At 40.8% G+C, this 20,952-nt stretch overlaps 1 protein-coding gene across 7 annotated transcripts in view; it reads left to right on the forward strand.

Annotated features, from left to right (window-relative positions):
* Positions 1 to 20,952, forward strand: part of LOC125461272 (receptor-type tyrosine-protein phosphatase T) — a 1,279,761-nt gene that overhangs the window by 1,195,155 nt on the left and 63,654 nt on the right. For 6 of the 7 annotated variants that reach the window (XM_048549829.2, XM_048549831.2, XM_048549833.2 and 3 more), the window contains 3 exons: positions 2,319 to 2,395; positions 3,702 to 3,738; positions 19,796 to 19,893. In XM_048549829.2, coding sequence (XP_048405786.1) covers positions 2,319 to 2,395; positions 3,702 to 3,738; positions 19,796 to 19,893 — 212 coding nt within the window. The remainder of the gene's footprint in view (positions 1 to 2,318; positions 2,396 to 3,701; positions 3,739 to 19,795; positions 19,894 to 20,952) is intronic. The other variant, XM_048549830.2, reaches the window with a different exon arrangement.

A 20,952-nucleotide genomic window follows, 5' to 3' on the forward strand; every position in this document is an offset into this window, starting at 1 on the left:
GGATGGGGTGAGGATTCTGGAATAAATAGGGAGAGAGGGGGAGGCGGACCGAAGATGGAGAGAAAGGAAGATAGGTGGAGAGAGTATAGGTGGGTAGGTAGGGAGGGGATAGGTCAGTCCAGGGAAGACGGACAGGTCAAGGAGGTGGGATGAGGTTAGTAGGTAGGAGATGGGGGTGCAGCTTGGGGTGGGAGGAAGGGATGGGTGAGAGGAAGAACAGGTTAGGGAGGCAGAGACAGGTTGGACTGGTTTTGGGATGCAGTGGGTGGAGGGGAAGAGCTGGGCTGGTTGTGTGGTGCAGTGGGGGGACGGGACGAACTGGGCTGGTTTAGGGATGCGGTGGGGGACGGGGAGATTTTGAAGCTGGTGAAGTCCACATTGATACCATTAGGCTGCAGGGTTCCCAAGCGGAATATGAGTTGCTGTTCCTGCAACCTTCGGGTGGCATCATTGTGGCACTACAGGAGGGCCATGATGGACATGTCATCTAAAGAATGGGAGGGGGAATGGAAATGGTTTGCGACTGGGAGGTGCAGTTGTTTGTTGCGAACCGAGCGGAGGTGTTCTGCAAAGTGGTCCCCAAGCCTCCGCTTGGTTTCCCCAATGTAGAGGAAGCCACACCGGGTACAGTGGATGCAGTATACCACATTGGCAGATGTGCAGGTGAACCTCTGCTTAATGTGGAATGTCATCTTGGGGCCTGGGATAGGGGTGAGGGAGGAGGTGTGGGGGCAAGTGTAGCATTTCCTGCGGTTGCAGGGGAAGGTGCCGGGTGTGGTGGGGTTGGAGGGCAGTGTGGAGCGAACAAGGGAGTCACGGAGAGAGTGGTCTCTCTGGAAAGCAGACAAGGGTGGGGATGGAAAAATGTCTTGGGTGGTGGGGTCGGATTGTAAATGGCGGAAGTGTCGGAGGATGATGCGTTGTATCCAGAGGTTGGTGGGGTGGTGTGTGAGAACGAGGGTGATCCTCTTTGGGCGGTTGTGGCCGGGGGAGATGCTTTTGTGCATAAAATAATCCCTGGAGTTCACAAGGGAAGCTTGGAAAGGAACAGTGAGTTACTCCATGACAGCCTGTGTTATACTCACTGTAGCCACATTGGGGTGGAATGGGCAATCTTGAATTCAGCAGAAGGGACCTCAATTAAACAAGTGCATTAGTTAATTTACTGTTGAATGTCTTGAAAATTGTTGCTGTTCTATCTAGCTAGAAAGGGTAAATATTCCATGAATATTCCATATTTTTGTGTAAGCCTTGTAACTGATGGACAGTTTTCAGGAATCAGCCGTTTTCATAGGATTCTAGTATTCACGTCTGTGACAAATAAAAACCCCAGTCACTGGAGAATTTCGTTTTGCTTGAACTGAATTGAAAGTTGTCTACAATATTAGGGGTATCAGTAGGAGTCAAGATGAGACGATCCATTCATCACTGAAGACAAATGCAAACTCTTCAACACTGCCTTTTTCCCTTGTGTTCTGGTCTCTACCATTGTTCAGTATGGGCTTGTTAAAATCGAATTCCTATTAGTTGTCTGTTTATTTATTTCTACTTTTAATTGGACTTAGTAAGGCCACAGAGTATTTTCTGATCAATTGATTATGGAATCATATAGCTCCACCTGTGGTGCGATGATCACAATTATCTTAGATGGAAAGATCTATGATAGATGGATTGGTGAGGATGAGGATGCTTAGCTTACTTTTTTACTCACTGCCTGTTTTCTTATTTTGTTTCATAGCCATGATCGAACAGCTCAATTAGTATTGCCAACCAGTCATTTGTAATGGACTTTGAAGCCTCTTATCAACACTATAACTTGTGCTCTCACTTCTCTGTTGACCTCCTCCAGCTGACTTTCAACATAAAAAAGTGCAGATTCAGTCCAGATTTAGTTCAGTGGATAACATCCTGCGGGATATTTCCTTGACCTGATGATCTAATCTATTGGGCTTCATGATATCTAGAGTCCTGCTGAAGCCTCTTTGGGTTACTCTCTTGTAACTATACATGATTGTTTGCCCATCTCTGATGGTTCTATTCTGCTGCAATGAGGGAACACTCCAAGGCATAGTAACGGAGATCTCTGGGATGTTGGCTGATAGTTTTGATTCTAATGAAGTTATGATTAAAGAGCATATCCTAAAATTTAACTTTGTTAGAAGTAATTTAGTTAGATGAATAATTATAGTAATAAAATTGAATTACTGTTTATTTAGAGAATAGAATTTGCATTGTGAATGAAAAAAGTGCAATGCTGGTTATACTTAATTTTGTTCAAAATAAATCATATTGACAAGTAATTCACCTTTTTCCCTTAGATGACCATTCTCGAGTACGACTTCAACTACTAGATGGAGATCCCCATTCAGAATATATAAATGCCAATTACATTGATGTAAGTTATGTTCCACATTTATTATATGGAGCAGTAATGGTATTTAAACCAAAATAAACCAGACCCTCTGAATTCCTGGAGGTTTTTGTGTGGTAGAGCAGGCAGTGGTGGGGGCCAATAGTGGGTGGAGAAGTATTAAAGATTTGGGTCAGTTACCTCAGATTACCAGGGTCTTGCTGCCAGGGTTCAGAATTTCTAAGGTAGTGGGGACCAGTGCTTTCTGAGAGCTTCCCTCTTCTCTGACGGCGAAATGATACAAGCTCACATTTCACAAAATTATACAAACTGGTAGAATTGAGAATGACAATGGTTTCCTGATAGCAACAGAAAAGTGGCATTTTTTTTAATAGAAAGCAAATAATCTTAAACAGGATGCCCAGGAAGTTCCATTAGTAGCACAGGTCCCTCCACCCTTTGTCATTTCTCCCCCATCCTTCCCCATTCTACCAATTCCTGTCCCATTCCACTAAATTACCCAACAGCAGTGGCCCATCAGGAATGTTGGGTCTCTAAATTCTTGGATGTTCTCTGAATATAATTTATGATAGCCATGGCAGCTTGCAAGTCCTCATGCTAGCCGTTATTTACCATGATTCTAACCTTTGATTCCAAACAGACAAATAGAATACGGCTAAACTTATGAGACAGTGCCGCTTATGAGAAACTTTGCCTCTTTGTGGTACATATCAGAAATTACACCTATGTTTTTCCAGTCATCATGTTTCTGAGTAAGGGACACTGGTACCAGCGCAGCGTTGAAAAATTAGGTCCTAATGTTTATAACTGGAACAATTCTATGTTGCAGATTATTATTTTACAGTAAGTGTCCTCCATGAAATTCCTCACAGTTTAGATACTGAGGTGGCCTTTGGAGTGATTCTCTGTTACTAAAAGTCTCATAATTACTTATTGGAAAGTGTGTGATTTAGGTTTTGACTACATTTCTTCTTTTCTACCATTTTGTTTAAGCAATAGTCCACATCTCGTTCCATTTGACATGTAACTGAATGTATAAGCTTCAATTTGTTTTTGAAGTTCAAATTTGCGGCATTTAAATTTTATGAATTTTCTCTCCCAATACAAAATGTCAGTCCATGAGAATGTACATCGAATGTTTGTGTAATTTCTTTGCGAGCCTCATTCAATATTGTCTAATTCCCCAAATTCCTCAGATGATCTTCAGTTGGATAATGCTCTGTTCTGGAAAAGTGGAATTTATAAATGCCATTATATATAAACTGAACTTCATTTCAAAAATGTTTTTGTTTTGTCTTCCTGTTTATTTGGTTTCCACTTTGGTTTTCAGGGTTACCACAGACCACGCCACTACATAGCTACTCAAGGTGAGCATAAACAATCCCAAATCTGTATGCATTGCAGAATATTATACGCTAATGTATTTTCCAAGATTCACATTTATTTGTAAATATCCAAAAGGTATTGCCTTCCACAAAAAGATAATAAGTGTTTCTGTTTTGGTGCAAACAGATAATTAGATGGGTAGAATGCTTGAGAAAAGCACGGTTGTCACTTTATAACTACACTTTCTTGGCTACAGTGACTGTGTAGCAGCATTTCCTGAAACATTGATGAGCGGAACTGAATTTCAATTTACTAAAGGTGCTGAACAGGATTTTGTAAGATGCAGATAAATCTAACACAGCAAGACAGGCTTGTGTTTCCACAAAAATGAAAAAGAAACAAAGCCATGATGAACTGTGATAGTGATGACTCCATTTTTGTGTTTAACACTGACTCCAAATTTCAGACATTTTTGAGCAATAAGACTGAACAGTGTTATGTAGACTAAGATGCTTAAATGTTAAACATCTTGGTCTCAACTGTATGTTTGAGTTTGTTTGCCACATGTAAAAGTTTGATCATGACACAACACAACTTACCCATGGGGAAAAGTAATGTTATCAGTCGAAGTACTTTCCTTTCATTGTGGCATTTGTTGCACATGTTTAAAAATGAATGTCGTTGTTTGTAACTTGGGAGCTTCTATAGTTATTAGTATTGGTTGTTTTATATTTAAAGGTAATAAATCTTTCCCAGTCCCTGATTTATTTAAGGTAATATTCAAGAATAACCAGAAACCCAGCAACCACTGCTCATTGGGCAAAATTATGAACCAATGTATTCCTGTTGTTAAACTCTCATTTGCTCAAAACCACAACTACCTCCCTATTTTTTTTACATCTTACACCTTCCCTCCTGAGAGTGAACTTTAACTTGTTTCACCTGCTGTTAACAGGATAATAACTAGCTTAAAATGGGGTCAATAGTGTTATGATCACAGGTAATGTTACAAGAACAGCCTGCTCAGCAATGGAGCCTGTTGGCTCTGGAGATTTGGTCAGCAGGCACCAACTGAGCAGCGCACAGATCAGAGGGGGCAGAGAGGAGTGGAAGCGGAAGGCCTGCTCACCTGGACTGCCCAGTGTGAAGATTTCTGAGAGGTCTGTGTGTGTTCCTGCTCCAGTTAGATGCCTCTTGCCACTGCCCTGCCCTTGCGAGGAATGGGTACCTGGAACAAGGGCTGGACCTCCTGTCCCCTTCTCACCGTGTTTTCAGTCTTGAGGACTAATGTCTGGGAAGATGGTGTCTAGATCTATCCGTGTATCCAGCAGATCCTCAGAGATGATTGTATGCTTAAGAAAGTTGGGTCCCCATAGTGTAGCTGCACTCCTGCCAGGCTCCTGTCTGCCACACCTGTTCTCCCCGTGCATTGAGACAAAGCCCCTGAAAACCAATACTATGAGTTCCGTTCCTACCTGGAACTGAGTAGGAACCTGGTCTCTGGTACTCCTCTGAGTGTCAGTGATCTAGGCTGTTCCTTCCTTGGCTAGCTGCAGAGACATCACATGAGGTGCTCACCAGCTTGTGCTCCCAAACATTTGAGACCTGATATTCTCCAACCAAGGTATTTAAACTGGTAGGGGTGCAACCTTGCTGATGCTTTCTCTGAAGCCTCGAAACCAACTTGCTGAGCAATTGAGGAGGTGCTTTCAGATTGAGCAGCCTGTTTCTGAGTAGGGGCCATGGGCATCCCACTGGCATCTGCAGGATACAAGGGAGGGAAGACATTGCACCAATGGTTAGGACAATGAATGGTATTGACAGAGTGGTTAGTTTCAGGTTTACAGTGGAATGAACTGTGGTACTTATTCGGTTGGCAGGACATGGATACCTCATGCATATTTCTTTGCACAGGAGAGGAATCTCTAGTGATAGTGTTTGAAGAGCCTGATCTGAAGCACCCCTCTACCTATTCTGGCTGTTTTCACCCTGTTTTGGGTTTTTTCCTACTGTAATGGTTGACATGAAGGAATTGAGTTAGGTGAAAGTGAGTGACCCAGCCATTTAAGTTGGTCCAGCTGGAGGAAAGGTGATAAGTTGTCCCAGGTGGGTGAGTAGGCAGCACAAAGTCTATGCAAGTTTAGGGGTCTGGCGAGGAAAACAAGACTGAGTGATGGAAGATATTGGATGCAATTGTGAGAGTGGTAGAACATGAGCATCGCTGGGAAACATGTGCAATGACAGAGATAGTGCAAGTGTGAGGTAGCAGAGAGAAGAGTGTGGCACTTACGCTGGTGGAACAAAGAAGTTCATTGAATTTCTTGAAGCAGAACTGGCCATTGTTCAGGACTAAAGATGGATCCAGGTGGTGCCTCAGACCCTGCTACTAGGGACCCCTCTGCAGGCCTTTTGGAAAGGGGACTCCTCCTCTCATCTAAAGCACCCTACCCAACAGGACCTCAAGATCCCTGTTGGAGATGGTGATGCATTTTACTTGTTTTCAAACATTCTCAGAAAGTCTGTCCTTCAATGACCAGAGCAGCTTCAGAAAGGCACTGTTCGTCAAAATGCACAGCAGCCTTTTAAAGATGGCACAGGTACCATGAATGCCGGTCTTTCAGCAGGTATTTGATGACTCGTGCGTTCTTCCACAGTGGGTGGTAGGACAAAACTAGAATCAGGCAAGTGGGGAGCATAGATAATAAGGAAAGTTTCATTAGAGGTGGGCAGGAGATCTCACTAGGCCTCATAGAGAAAACACCCTCCATAAAACTTAATAAATCGACAAAGCCAAAACTGCAAAGTTCAGCACTGTATCATTAACTGGCATTTTATTATTTTTATTTTTATTATACATTAACAATAGTAAATTAACATTAAATATACAATGAACTTCATAACAATATATTTTACAAAAGGCTATTTCCTTCACAGCATTCAGTTTCCTTTTTATGGTCTCTTGAAAAGCGTCCACTATAGTATTTTCTCTGCCAGGCTCATGAGCAGCTTTTAGAAAGCATGGCTGGAGGGGTAACTGCCGCAGAAACAACCACAAGAGGTTCTTGTCATGAAATTCTTCATTAAAAATCGAATGACTGTGGTCGTATAATTAGCTATTTCTTTCACTTTGCTAATAATGTATATTTCAAAATGATGTAAGTAAACCAAAGACTTGTAGGGCAGAATCTTACATGGATCTGAGTGCCAGGGCTATGACGAGATGTGAGACAGAATTGGGCAAATACCTGATAAAATCCACTTGTGAACATATTGCAATGTTTTACATTTTGTCATAGGCACAGGAAAATCCAATGAAGCCGTTACTTTCCCTTCTCTAGATATTACTTGGCCTTGTCCTGCAGTGAGGCCAAAACACGTAACTTTTGCGTTGACAAATTAGCTTTTAGCCAAGTACCAAAGTGACTCTTTGTAGCTGACACAGCCAAAAAAAGCCAGACAACTCTGACTCAGTCCAATAATGTCAGTGCCCATCTTGAATTCTCTCGCCTGAGCTGTTCTGTTTTTTCAGAGTTGAATCTTTAAGGATACTATTTTAGGGGGCATGCTACTCCTGCATTAAAATTATGAACAGCTAACCCAGGCCTATTTACGCAGTGGCTTGATGGTAACATCACTTGGCTATTAATCCAGAATTCAAGGCTAACACTGTAAGGGAGTTTAAGTCCCACTATGCAAATGGTGAAGTTTGAATTCATAGAGCCTAGAGTTGTACAGCATGGAAACAGACACTTTGTGGTCCACCTCATCCATGATGACCAGATACCCTGAATTAATCCCATCCCATTTGCTGGCATTTAGCCCGTATCCCTCTAAACCCTTTCTATTCATATACACATCCAGATGCCTTTTAAATATTGTAATTGTACCAGCCTCCACCAGTTCCTCTGGCAGCTCATTCCATACACACACCAGGCTCTGTGTGAAAAAGTTGCCCCTTGGGGTCCCTTTTAATTCTTGCCCCTCTCACCTTAAACCTATGCCCTCTCGTTTCAGACACACCATCCCAGGAAAAAAGAACTTGGCTTTTCACCCTATGCATGCCCCTTATTATTTTATAAACCTCTGTAATGTCATACCTCAGCCCCTGATGCTCCAGGGAAAACAGCCAGCCCCAGATTATTCAGCTTTGAATGTGCTTCAAGCCTAGGTGATAAAGAAAAGATGTCATATAACGTAGGAACAGACCCTTCGGTCTAACTCATCCATGCCAACCACAAATCCCAAACTGACATAATCCCTTTTTCCTGCATTTGGCCTAATTTCTCTTTAAACCTTTCCTTTTCATGTACCTGTCCAAATGTCTTATAAATGTTGTCATCGTACCTGCCTCTACCATCTCCCCTGGCAGCTCATTCCATATGCACAATGCCATCAATGTGAAAAATTTGCTCCTCAGGTCCCTTTTTAATTCTGTGTTCAGAGATAATGGGAACTGCAGATGCTGGAGAATCCGAGATAACAAAGTGGAGAGCTGGATGAACACAGCAGGCCAAGCAGCATCAGAGGAGCAGGAAAGCTGACGTTTCGGGCCTAGACCCTTCATCAAAAAAGGGGGATGGGGAAAGGGTTCTGAAATAAATAGGGAGAGAGGGGGAGGTGGACCGAAGATGGAAAGAGGAGAAGATAGGTGGAGAGGAGAGTATAGGTGGGGAGGTAGGGAGGGGATAGGTCAGTCCAGGGAGGACGGACAGGTCAAGGGGGCAGGATGAGGTTAGTAGGTAGGAAATGGAATTGCGGCTTGAGGTGGGAGGAGGGGATAGGTGAGAGGAAGAACAGGTTAGGGAGGCAGGGATGAACTGGGCTGGTTTTGGGATCTGGAGGGAAAGAGGTTAACTTGTACTCCTAAGATGCTGCTTGGCCTGTTGTGTTCATCCAGCTCCACACTTTGTTATCCCTTTTTAATTCTTATTCCTCTAACCTTGAACCAGTGCCCTCTAGTTTTGGACTCCACAAGCCTTGAAAAAAGACCCTGACTATTCACCTCATCTACGTCCCTCATGATTTTATAAACCTTTATAATGTCCCCCCTCAGTTTCCAGCTCTCCAGGAGAAAATATCACAGCCTATTCCAGCCTCTCCGTGTAGAGATGCAAGGTAGGACATTGATCAAATAAATAGTGATGTCTTAAAAAGAGTCCACATGACAGAAGAGTTGGTACTGGAGGTCTTGAAATGCATAAAGGTAGATAAATCCGTGGGATCTGATCAGATGTATCCCAGAACATTGTGAAAACTTTGGGAACAGATTGCAGGGCCCTGGGCAGAGATAATTGTATCATCAACAGTAATGATTATCTTATTGATAAAATAAGATTGACAAATTCTTGAGCTCGCAAGGAATTAAGGGCCACGGGGAGAGTGCAGGTAAGTGGAGATGAAATGCCCATCAGCCATGATTAAATGGCAGACTGGAATCAATGGGCCGAATGGTCTTACTTCCACTCCTATGCCTTATGGTCTTATGGTCGTATGGGTGAGATGACAGAAAACTAGAGGATGGCTAATGTTGTGCCATTACTTAAGAAAAGCTGTAAGGAAAAGCCAGGAAACTATAGACCAGTGAGCCAGACATCAGTGGTAGGTAAATTGTTGGAGGGGGTTCAGAGAGATAAAATTTACATGCATTTGAAAAGGCAAGGACTGGTTAGCATGATAGTCAGCATGACTTTTTTTTGACAGATCCTGTCTCACAAATTTGATTGAGTTGTATGAGGAGGTTTCGAAGAAGATAGATGACGCTTTTATTTTACCTTCTTCATTCATGGGATGTGGGCATCACTGGACAGGCAGCATTTTTTGCCTATCCCTAATTGCCTAGAGGGTAGTTGAAAGTCAGCATCGCATTAGATGTTAGCAAGTCTTCAACAAGATTCCGCATAGTAGACTGGTCAATAAGGTTAGATCACATGGGATCTAGGGAGAGATAGTCAATTGGCTACAAAATGAGCGTCATGGTGGAAGACAGAGGGTGGTGGTAGAGGGTTTGACAATGAGCTCAAAATTATTTCCGTGGTCCACAGTGCAGCTGAAAAATTCCATTGAGCCCCACAGAAAAAAAAAAGTTCAGGTCGCTGCTGCCCTGGGGTTACATTTCCCATAATCTTGACCCCTATATTTTTTCTTCTTTACCCCTTCCCATTCACTCTGCATGGTATTTTAAGTGTCCCAATGTAAATGAGACAGATGCTTCAAAAATTGACTTGTCTATTTATTGTAGGTAATTGTAGGGTAAATAGCTGAAGAGATCCGGGGTTGACCAGATAAAAACCAGATTTATTCCAATTTTTGAAAATTTCCTCAAAACTATCTTTTCAACCACACAATTAATCAATTCTTCTCTTCACATTTCATTGTGAAACAGCTATAGATGTTTTATTGTAGTTAGAGATATTGAAAAGGAGCAATTATTGATATTTCCTTTGCCTGAATGCCATTGGTCAATTTTGATGATTTAGAGTTAACCGCGAATTTCAGGAGTTCAACAATACTTTTCATGAATAAGATCATGTGGCCTCTAAAACTTTAATCAGACCATGGATATATTTTAAAGTGGAAGTAACTTCTGACAAAATACCATCAATATTTCTCAATACTTAAATAGATTTCTGTAATTTAGACAGATGGAACTGTCTTTCTTCACCCTGACAGAAAATGTGCATTAAAAATGAATGTTCTTCAACAGATAAATGATTTATAATCTCCAATACCTGTGAGATTTTCTAAAGTCTCATAACTGAATTCACAGTCTCCTTTAGACCTTGGACAGAAGGAATCACAAGCAAGACACAAAATGATAGTTGGTTTCTTCCAATCTTGTTCTCTGTTTCACGTATTTTATTTTTCCACACTACCCCATTCTCTGGACCCATCCAAAATAAATTTTACACGTGCAACGTAAACATTGAAGTTGCAGCTAAATTTTGTGATAATTATTATTCAGGCATCTAAATTTGCATAAATTTCAACATGTTTATGTCTACCTTCAGAATGCTCTGTCCTTGACAATCTTAAAAGATCTTCTGATGTAGGCTCCATCCAGGAGTCAAAAGAAATCTGGTTCATTAATGTCTTTTTTGGGTAGGAATCTGCCATCCTTGCTTGGTCTGGCCAACACATGACTCCAGATCCACAGTAATGTGATTTACTCTGTTCACTGGGCAAACAGTGATGAGCAATTAACGCTGGCTTAGCCAGCAACACCCGCATCCCACAAATGAATAAAAGAAATGGAAATATCACTTAAATCCTTGTTGGCAAGACTGTTTGAATTCAAACACAATCAGTATGAAGTGTTACATTGTAACAAGGAAATAACAGCAGGAATTCAACTCTGACGTGGTTGGGGGATCTCTGAGACAGCACAGATACTCAGGTATGAAGCTTTTCACTGAATTAAAGGTAGCATCATGTTGAAAAGGTTGTAAAGTATAACATGAATGGGATTTCAAGTCTTATCATAAATGGTGAAATTCCCTAGCGTGGCTGGTGACTAAGGTAAAGTTAATGTCTGCACAATGTTCAAAAACATTCACGACTCCTCGGATTATGAAGCAGTGCATATCCAAATGCAGCAAAGTCTGGACAATATCTTAAGTTGGACTGACAACTGCCTTGTAACGTTCATGCCACACAAGTGCTAGGCAATGGGCATATCCAAAAAGAGGGAAACTAACCATTGTCCCATGGTATTACTATCACTGAATCTGTCAGTATCACCATCCCAGGGTTACCATTGTCCATGAGTCCAGCCTTACCATCAGAAGTATGATTTTTGTCAAATATAACGCCATGCCTCCAATTTGTGTTGCATTGAACTCTCATCAAACTGGACCCTGGGCTGGCCTCCCAGCTGATGTATCCAATGCACTGTAACAACATGAAAGGAAGGGTGGGCATTGATAGTAAGTTTCAATCTGATCCTTTCCACATCAAAACTAAAGCAAAACAAAAATGTGTAATTGCATCCATACTTTAAGCAAATATCTTTGTTAGCTTCTTTTTTAAAAACTTATTCTTGTCTCAATCTGTCCTGAGATGTGAAAGTCAAGTACGGACTGGATGGAAAACTTCAAAAGACCGTATGATGTGAGAGTATAATTAGGCCATTTGGCCCATTGACTCTGCTCCACCACTCAGTCATGGCTGATATGTTTCTCAACCTCATTTTCCTGCATCCCCCATAACCCTTGATTCGCTTACTAATCAAGAATCTATCTATCTCTATCTTGAATACACTCAATGACTTCGCCTCCATTGCTTCCTGTGGCAATGAATTTGACAGATTAACCGTCCACTGGCTAAAGTAATTCCTTCTCATCTCGATTCTAAGGGCTTGTCCTTTCACTCTGAGTCTGTGCTCTCAGGTCCTTCAGATTTCCAAAGCCTTTCCCCATTTCTGTGCCTCTGGGGTTCCTACCAAAGTGCATAACTTCAATTGTTTTCAATCTGTTACTTCTTTGCCCACTCTGCTCGCCTATTCTATCCAGGGCTCTCAGTATTCTGTAAGTTTCAATCAGATTCCCCCTCATCCTTCTAAACCTAGAGCCCTCAATTACTCCTCACATGACAAGCCCTTCAACCTGGATCATTCTTGTAAATCTCCTCTGCACCCCCTCCAAGGCCAGTACATCATTCCTTAGATATAGGGTCCAAAACTGCTCGTAATATTCCAAATGTAGTCTGACCAGAGACTTATATGGCCTCAGCAGTACATCTTTGTTATGGTATTCCAACCCACTTGAAATGAATGCAAACATTACATTTTCTTCCAACCTGCCAACTGAACCTGCATGTTAATCTTAATACAACTCTGAACTTGGATCTCTGAGTCCCTCTGTGCATCAGATTTATAGACCCCTTCCCCATTTCAAAAGTAGTGTGTGCCTCCATTTTTCCTACCACAGTGCATAACCTCACATTTTCCCATGTTGTATGCTATCTCTCACTTCTTTGCCCTCTCTCCTGGCCTACCCAAGTCATTCCAAATCTCCCTTCTTTCTCAATGCTAACTTCCCTCCACCTGTCTTTGTGTCATTTGCAAACTTAGCAACAATTCCCTCTAGTTGTTAGTGTATAATGTGAATAGTTGTGGTCCCAACACTGATCCCTGTGGAACTCCACTAGTTACCAACTGCCATCCTGAAAAAGACCCCCTTGTCCCCAGCCTTAGCCTTTTACCAATCAGCCAATCCTCTGTCTGTGTCCATGCCTTGCCCCTAACACCATGGGTTCTTATTTTGCAGTCTCCTGTGTGGCACCTTGTCAAAGGCCTCCTGGAAATCCAAGGAGGTCATGTCTATTGGTTCTCCTTTGTCTCACTTGCTGGTTTCTTCCTCAAAGAATTCTAACGGACTTGTCAAGCATGACCTGTTTTTGATGAAGCCATGCTAACTCATCCCTAATTTACCATTCACTTGCAACCAATCCACAATCTCATCCTTAATAATGGACTCTAAAATCTTACCAATGACTGAGATCAAGTTAGCTGGCCTGCAATTTCCTGTCTTCTGTCTCACTGCCTTCTTAAACAGGGGGTAACCTTCACTTTTTCCAGTCCTATGGGACCCTCCCTTGACTCCAGTGATTCCTGAAAGATCACCATCAATGCCTCCTCAATCTCCTCAGCTATTTCTTTCAGAAGTCTGGGGTGTAGTCCATTTCGTCCAGGTAATTTATCCACCTTCAGATCTTCCAGTTTCCCCAACACATTTTTATTAGTGATGGCCATTACACTCACCTCTGCCCCCTCATTCTCTTGAAGTTCTGGTATGCTCTTCATGTGAAAATTAATGCAAAATACCCATTTAGTTCCTCCCGAATTGCCCCTAGAAACTCCTGCCGTTGCTGCTCTACCATGTTGTCTGGTAGGCTCCTCTTCTAATCTTACCTTTACATAATTGTGATACCATTACATTGGTTTCCAGCTCCTCCCTCTCAAACTGCAGGGTGAATTCTTTCACGAGGTTGTTGACTTGCTCACCAAGCTGGCTTGTTTTCGTTCAGACATTTCATCACCATGTTAGGTAACATCATAAGTGAGGCCTCTGATGAAGTATTATTGTTCTACTCTGCTTGGAATTTATACTGTCAAGTCCATTATGGTGAATAGTGTAATATGCAGTTTTGTTCTGTATGGGTTTGTATACGGGGTCTAATTGATATGTCTGTTGATTGCATTATAGGTTGAGAACCATGCCTCTAGGAATCCTGTGTGTGTCTATGTTTGGCTTGGGCTACTACTGTTGCACTGTCTGAGTTAAAGCCAAACATAGACACGCACAGGAATTCCCAGAGGCATGGTTCTCAACCCATAATGCTTTCTCTTTTGCTTTTATACTACCCCTGACTTCCCTTGTCAGGCACGGTTGCCTCATCCTCCCTGTACCATGTGTTTTTTTACCTAGGTATGAATTTTTGCTGTGTCTCCTGAATTACTCCTGGGAACTCCTGCAGTTGCTGTTCCCCTATCTTTCCTGCTAGGATCCTCTCCCAAGCAGTTCTGCCCAGCTCCTCCCTTATGCCTCTGTAGTTGCCTTTATTCAGCTGTAATACTGTTACCTCTGATTCTGTTTTCTCCTTCTCAAATTGCAGAGTTAACTCAATTGTATTATGGCCACTGTCTCCTAAGGGTTCCTTCACTTTAGGCTCCCTTTTCAAGTCTGCGTCATTGCACAACACTAAATCCAGTATTGCCTGTTCCCTGGTGAGCTGCACCACAAGCTGCTCCAAAAAAACCATCTCGTAGACATTACACAAATTTCTTTTTTTGCCCAGTGGACTTTCTTTTATTGTGGTGCTGAGTTGTCTGCTACACAGTTATAATGCCAAACCCTCACTCTATCTAATCCCAGTTCATTTTGTCTTATCTTGTTTTGCCTTGTTTCCTGCTCAATTTATCCAACGTTAGCCATCAACACTAAAGTACTTCCCAATGCCTTGATCTCTCCACAAGATCCAGTGCCTTAATTGCCACTGCACTTAATAGTAGTCCCCTGCTACTGCACTTACTGGTAGTCCCCTACCGCATTTTATCTCGTGCTTGTCTCTTGTTGCACTATAGAGCTCTTTGAAGTAAACTAGTTATTTCTTAAGAAAGTATACATCGTAACAGAGTTGCAAATAAAATTCAGCGCTTTCAATTGTTGCAAAACTGTGTGCTTGGCCACTACCTCAAAAAAATTATAGTCTTTCAGAGGTCTTTCTGAGATTACAGCGTAAATGCAAAATTCAGGACAATGTTGTGCACTTGGCTGTTGCCACAACCACATTGAATTGGATTGTAGAAACATCGGTCAAGGCTAGATCAAAGATTTTTTTAAAATATGCCAATTTAGTGCATCACCGAATTCCCAAAGTAATGCATTTTATCTTTTCCCCTGTGTCTCGCAGACTGTCAGAGCACAGTCTGCTTGAGAGAACAATATTGATCAGGAGTTTCCCTGTATCCTCCAACAATAGTAGGGCAATAGGTTTCTATAACGACAGCAATGAATCAGGTAAGAAAGATAAAATGACTATGATAATGATAGAACATTCAGCTGCCCCATTATTTTTCAAAACACTTGCGTTGTGCTCAAAAGAAAAAACATTAAATCACATGTTTCATGAGGTACACCTGGAATTTAGTGGAGTTTACTGTGAAATGAAACATGATTGCAGTATTGCTTTAATGCTGAAAGACAGCTCCATATTGCGGCAACATATTTTTAAAGTTCATGGAACATTTTTAACATCCGGTGCCATTGTCTGCAACATTGCATTCTTGAGGTGCATAAGCACTGAGCAAACATTATGTACTCTTAGCCTAATCTCAACATTCTAATTCTGCATTGTAATCAGTATTCTGAAGCATTTTGCTGAACAGAACATGGTTAATAGAATTAACTATAATCAGTCTCAACGAATTTAGATAATGTGGAGCTGCTATGGCAATTTTGATTAATTAATCAATGTCACTTTTTCACAAATCATTTCAATCCAAGCATTTTTCATCATCTAGTCACTTAATGCAGTGGTGTTTTGATTATCATATATGTGTGTATATGTGTGATAACATTGTCCAAAATATATGCACCAATATCTTTACTCAGTCTAGTATCAAATGGCAGAGTGTGAATGTACACCTGTCACACTCCTGTCCTGACATTGTTTGCCTTTTATTGCACTCAGAAGAAAAAATTATCTAACATTGCAAAATATTTCAATCAAAACAAAAGAAGTATTATTATCTTGTTTCACATGCAATTCGGTAATGTTTCTAAATCCAGCATTTATAACTTCGTGATTATTTAGTATGGTGCCTCGGAAGCTTTATGATGATACTTCAATAAACAAAATCACATCAGCTTGACTGAGCTGCACTGTTAGGCCAGTGGTCATTTGAGAATTATTTTCACTAAGCTGGAATAATTGATTCCAATTTTGGACCTGAACACAAAATTCAACTAGTTGAATAGATATCAATAACGAATTTCTGACTTCACGGACCTTTAAAAATGTCTTGCTTGTTAAACATTCCATGTTGATAATTCCACCATCCACAATTTATGACATGAGAAATAGGGGCAATAGATGGTACTGTTGTGGCAATGTCACTGGACCAGAGGCTCAGGTTGATGTTTTGGGGACATATGTTCAAATTTTTAAATGATGAAGTTCATCGAATATTCTCTAAAAAGAAACTAACCATCTGATCTAGTCCTTACCTGGTCTCACCTACATGTGACTCCAGACCCACAACAATATGATTGACTCTGAAATGACCTAGCAAGCCATTTAGTCGAAGAGTAATTAGGACAGGAAAAAAAGTGCTGGCCTTCAATAATGCCCAGCTTTAAAGAAAAAAACTTGTGCTAAACTGATTTATCTTTAACTCAACTTTTCCAGCTGATCACAGTTACCCTGCCTCCATACCCTGTGTAACACTCAATTCTGCAGTAAGTCAAAAATATATCTAATTCAGCTTTGCATATAGTCATTGACTACTCTCAAAGGCTAATGAATCTCTGAGAGAAGAAATTTCTCCTAACCTCCATCTGAAACTTTGCTACTTCATTCCAGATGTCCTCATAATGATGGCATCTACCCTGTCAAGCCAATACAGTACCTTATGTGTTTCAATAAAATCACCTCTCATCTTAGCTCCAGTGAGGGTGGGCCTAACCTGCTCGGTCTTTTCTCATAAGGCTACCTCTTCATTTTCAGAATCATCATAGTGAACCTTCTCTGAGCTGCTCCAATGGAAGAATATCACTCCCAGGGGAGGTGATGGCTGAGGGGTATTATTGCTGGACTATTAATCCAGGGACCCAGATAACATCTGGGGACCCAGGTTCAATTCCTGTCACAGTGGATGGTGAAATTTAAATTGAATACAATATCTGGAATTACAAATCTAATGATGACAATGAAGCCATTGTCAATTGTTGGAAAAACCCATCTGGTTCACTAATGTCCTTTAGGGAAGGAAACTGTCATACCTTACCTGGTCTGGCCTACATGTGACTCCAGACCAACAGCATTGAGGTTGACTCTGAGCTGCCCTCTGGGCTAGAGATGGGCAATAAATGCTGCCTAGCTAGCAATGCTGCCTTTCCGTTAATAAATAAAACAAAGATGTCAAAATTGTACACAGTGTGCTGGATGTGGTCTCATCAATGCACTTTAAATTCTTAGCAAGGCTTCACTACTTTTGTATCCTATTCCCCTTGCAAGAAAGGCCAACATTCCATCTGCATTGCTAATTGCCTGCTGCTCTTACATGCTGATTTTTTGTGAATCATATTTGACAACATCCAGAATCTTCAAAATTACAGCATTTTTAGACTCCCTCCATTTACTAACATTTTCTGTTTTATTTTCATCTCACTAAAGTTGAAAATGTTTGTAATTTTACTGAATTATACTCTGGCTGCCAATTTATTAAGTTCACCCAATTTGCAGAAACTTTGGGTGGAGTTTGGTATTTATAGTGTGAATCCTACCCTAGTCATTCCAGGCCCTCTTTGATCCAATTTACTGCCATTCAAGCACTCAATGACTGCATTGTGGCCAGTGCCAATATCCCACTAAGAGCTAAAAGCAATTGGCCAGTCAGAGGTCAGCAGCTCTCCAGTACCAGCAGTACCACAAGGAGTGATGCCCACTACTGGTACCGCTGGAGACCAAAGCTGGAGCATCATCATAGCACTGTGGCATAAGGGTGGGTAAATGGGTTCACTGGAACCAATCATGAAGCCTCATGGTGTGGTTAGAGATGGATTCAAAGAACACGCTTGGCTGTTCACCCATGGGTAGCCCTTGCTACTATAAAGTCTCTCTGTTGGGTATGGTTTTCTAAAGTAAGAGGGATACTCCCAAAAGGCTGTGGATATAGCCATCAGTTGCTGTCATGGTGTTGCTCAGCCTGAACACCAGCAGAGGCACGATGAGGGCCTCAAGTGGCCCCTGGTTTCCTAGCCAGGACATGTGAGGGAGCTGGGAAGTGTGGAGTGAAGTCAAGGAGGAAGATGGGTCACTCTTTCCCAATTGCAGACAAGTTTCTAGCCATCCTGTCTCTCAGCCTTCAGGTGGTGAGTTAGTTTCAATCCTTGACGTCCTCCTCACACCTACTTTCCTACCTACCTGCCTGCACTCCTGTCCAGTGAAACTGTGGTTACAATTTTTAAACTAACACCAATAACCCTTAGCAAATGTGTATGTCTTTATAAAAGCTTTGGAGCAGAGGGAATCAAGAAAAATGCGGTTTGGATAGAATTTCTGTGTCATTGCTGCCCCAGCAATATGAATTATGAAGAGCCAATCTTTTTTGTTCCAATTCACAGCGAGATAGGAAATGGCGTCTGTGTGCAGTTCTGTCTCCATGACCACCTCAGACCAATATTCAAAAGTATAAATTACAGTAAAAATGGATGCAACTTTAAAGTTATGTCTCCATCATACTTATATGATGCATCAGTTTGATTGTGTTATCAGTAATTTCTGTCATCTCACTGCAGCAGTGATGATGTTTCAACCAGTCAGGTTTGTTAACTCTCTTCTTGCGCATCCCACTATATTTTCATGGTGCATTGCTACTGAAGATTAAGAGGCTATTTGATAAATGTTTCAAAACATTTAAAGTGTTATATCAAAGGGAAAAAAGGATAAGTCTATTTCCACTATTGCAACAAGAGACAGTTGACTTAAGGCACACATGAAAACAATTAAAGTGGAAGCTTAAAGTGGTATTGTTCACACAATAGGATTAAAGTTTAAGAATTTTCTGACACCACATATTGCTGAAGGAGACCATTTTTTTCACAGCAAGAAATATAGATGCTTGAAATGGCAAAATACTAATGTTAAACCAATGATTATGCTCAATGACATTTTCTCAGAATTGGAATAAATTAGAGATGCAACAGGTTTCAAACAATTGTAAAAAGATAGGCCTGTGTTAGGATGGAAGGCAGGAGAGATTTTACTCCATGTCAAAATAGATGATAGCAGACACTGTGTTAATCAAGCGCCTCAGTTCATCAAATTAGAAAAATTATTTGCATAGGGAGTGCAAGGAGACTGTGATGGAGACCAGCATTCCATGGTCCAGAACGTGCACACTGAACATAAATTTGTAACAGAATTAGAAGAGGTAACTGATTTTAAATTTAAGAAGATTTTCAGGAGCCTTTTCATTGGAAGAGGAGATAGGTGTAAACAAAACAAGTCATTGAGTGCTGTGTGTAATGCGGAAAAAAACAAAGAATGTGTATTATAGCCCAGTGGATGAAAGTAAGTTTCATTGATGGTGGCAGTGAGATATGAAAGCAAGTGAATATCACCCACCTACGTATATTGTGTAATTTTAATTGAAACATTTTAGGTTGTTATTACAGATTGTTGATGTCAGTGTAATTTCAAAGTAATTGCAATCAAATAAGAATTCATTTGTAAATGATTAATTATTAACATTTCGCCTTATGTTTATTTTTTGTGAACAGTTTAATTTGCAGTGTGCTTTATTACTCTCCAATCAATAAAAGCTGTTTGTATCAATATGCATATATTAATACAAGATTTTTTTTTCTTGCATTCAAGGTCCTATGCAGGAGACTGTTAAAGATTTTTGGAGAATGATTTGGCAAGAGAATTCATCCAGTATCGTCATGGTAACTAATCTGGTGGAAGTGGGAAGGGTATGACATGACTTCTAAATTCATTTTACACATCACTTTGTCTTAGCCAAATTAAAGTTTCATAAATTGATTTGCGATAATAGTCAAGACTTGCTGATTGAAGCCATGCATTATCACATAGTTTTGAGGTTCCTAAGTTGTACTAATAAATACTTCATTGAATTTTATTATAAGCAATAAATTGCAAAATAAAATTCAAAGAATGTCATGCTGTTCCCTTAGAATAACAGTTTATTACTTCCACAATTTAGATAATGAAATGAATGTGCTTTACTTTTTATCATTCAGTCTCCTCGAGAAATAATCCAACAATAGCTAAATTGCGAAGTTAGTGGCTCAACTGAACATAGTGAGGTAGACACCTAAAGTGAGAAAATAAGTAAATTTCTGGCTGCACTTGAAATGGTTTGCTTTTAAGTGCAAGCAGACTTATTAAACCATTTGAGTTTTTTTTTTATTTGACTTCCTGTGAAGGTCCAGAATTGTGGTAGGGAAATGAATATACATTTCTGATGATGGATATAAATCAGGTATCCAGGACCCATGCCTGAAACCGCAAATGAATATGCAGCACATACAGCCGTTTTGGCAGCTTTTTGAAATGTATTTATCTGAATCTGAGCCAGGAGAAGGAGTGCTCCTTCTGACCATGCTTTTCAAGAGCATATGCTCCCCCCGCCCCATTCTCTGCTGGGTTCCTATTCTTTCAACTCTACTTTCCAATCCAATCTTCCAATTCCACTCAGCTTCGCTTATTTTCCCAGCCCCATGATTTCGGGGTTCCTAAGTTGTTCTAAAAAATACTTCATTGAATTTTATTATATGCAATAAATTGTAAAATAAAATTCAAAGAATATCAAGTTGCTTCCTTAGGATAAAAGTTTATTACTTCCACAAGTTAGATAATGAAATGAAAGTGCTTTTTTTGTCATTGTATCCCTCAAATAGCTAATTGAACATAATGAAGTGGCCATCTGAAATTCTCCTGTTCTCCTGTCCTCCAACTACAGGCTTCACTTGCTTGAGGGTGGCTGTGATGGTAACAGTGGCTTGATTTTG

The sequence above is a fragment of the Stegostoma tigrinum genome, chromosome 19, assembly GCF_030684315.1.
Source record: "Stegostoma tigrinum isolate sSteTig4 chromosome 19, sSteTig4.hap1, whole genome shotgun sequence".
Taxonomy (NCBI): domain Eukaryota; kingdom Metazoa; phylum Chordata; class Chondrichthyes; order Orectolobiformes; family Stegostomatidae; genus Stegostoma; species Stegostoma tigrinum.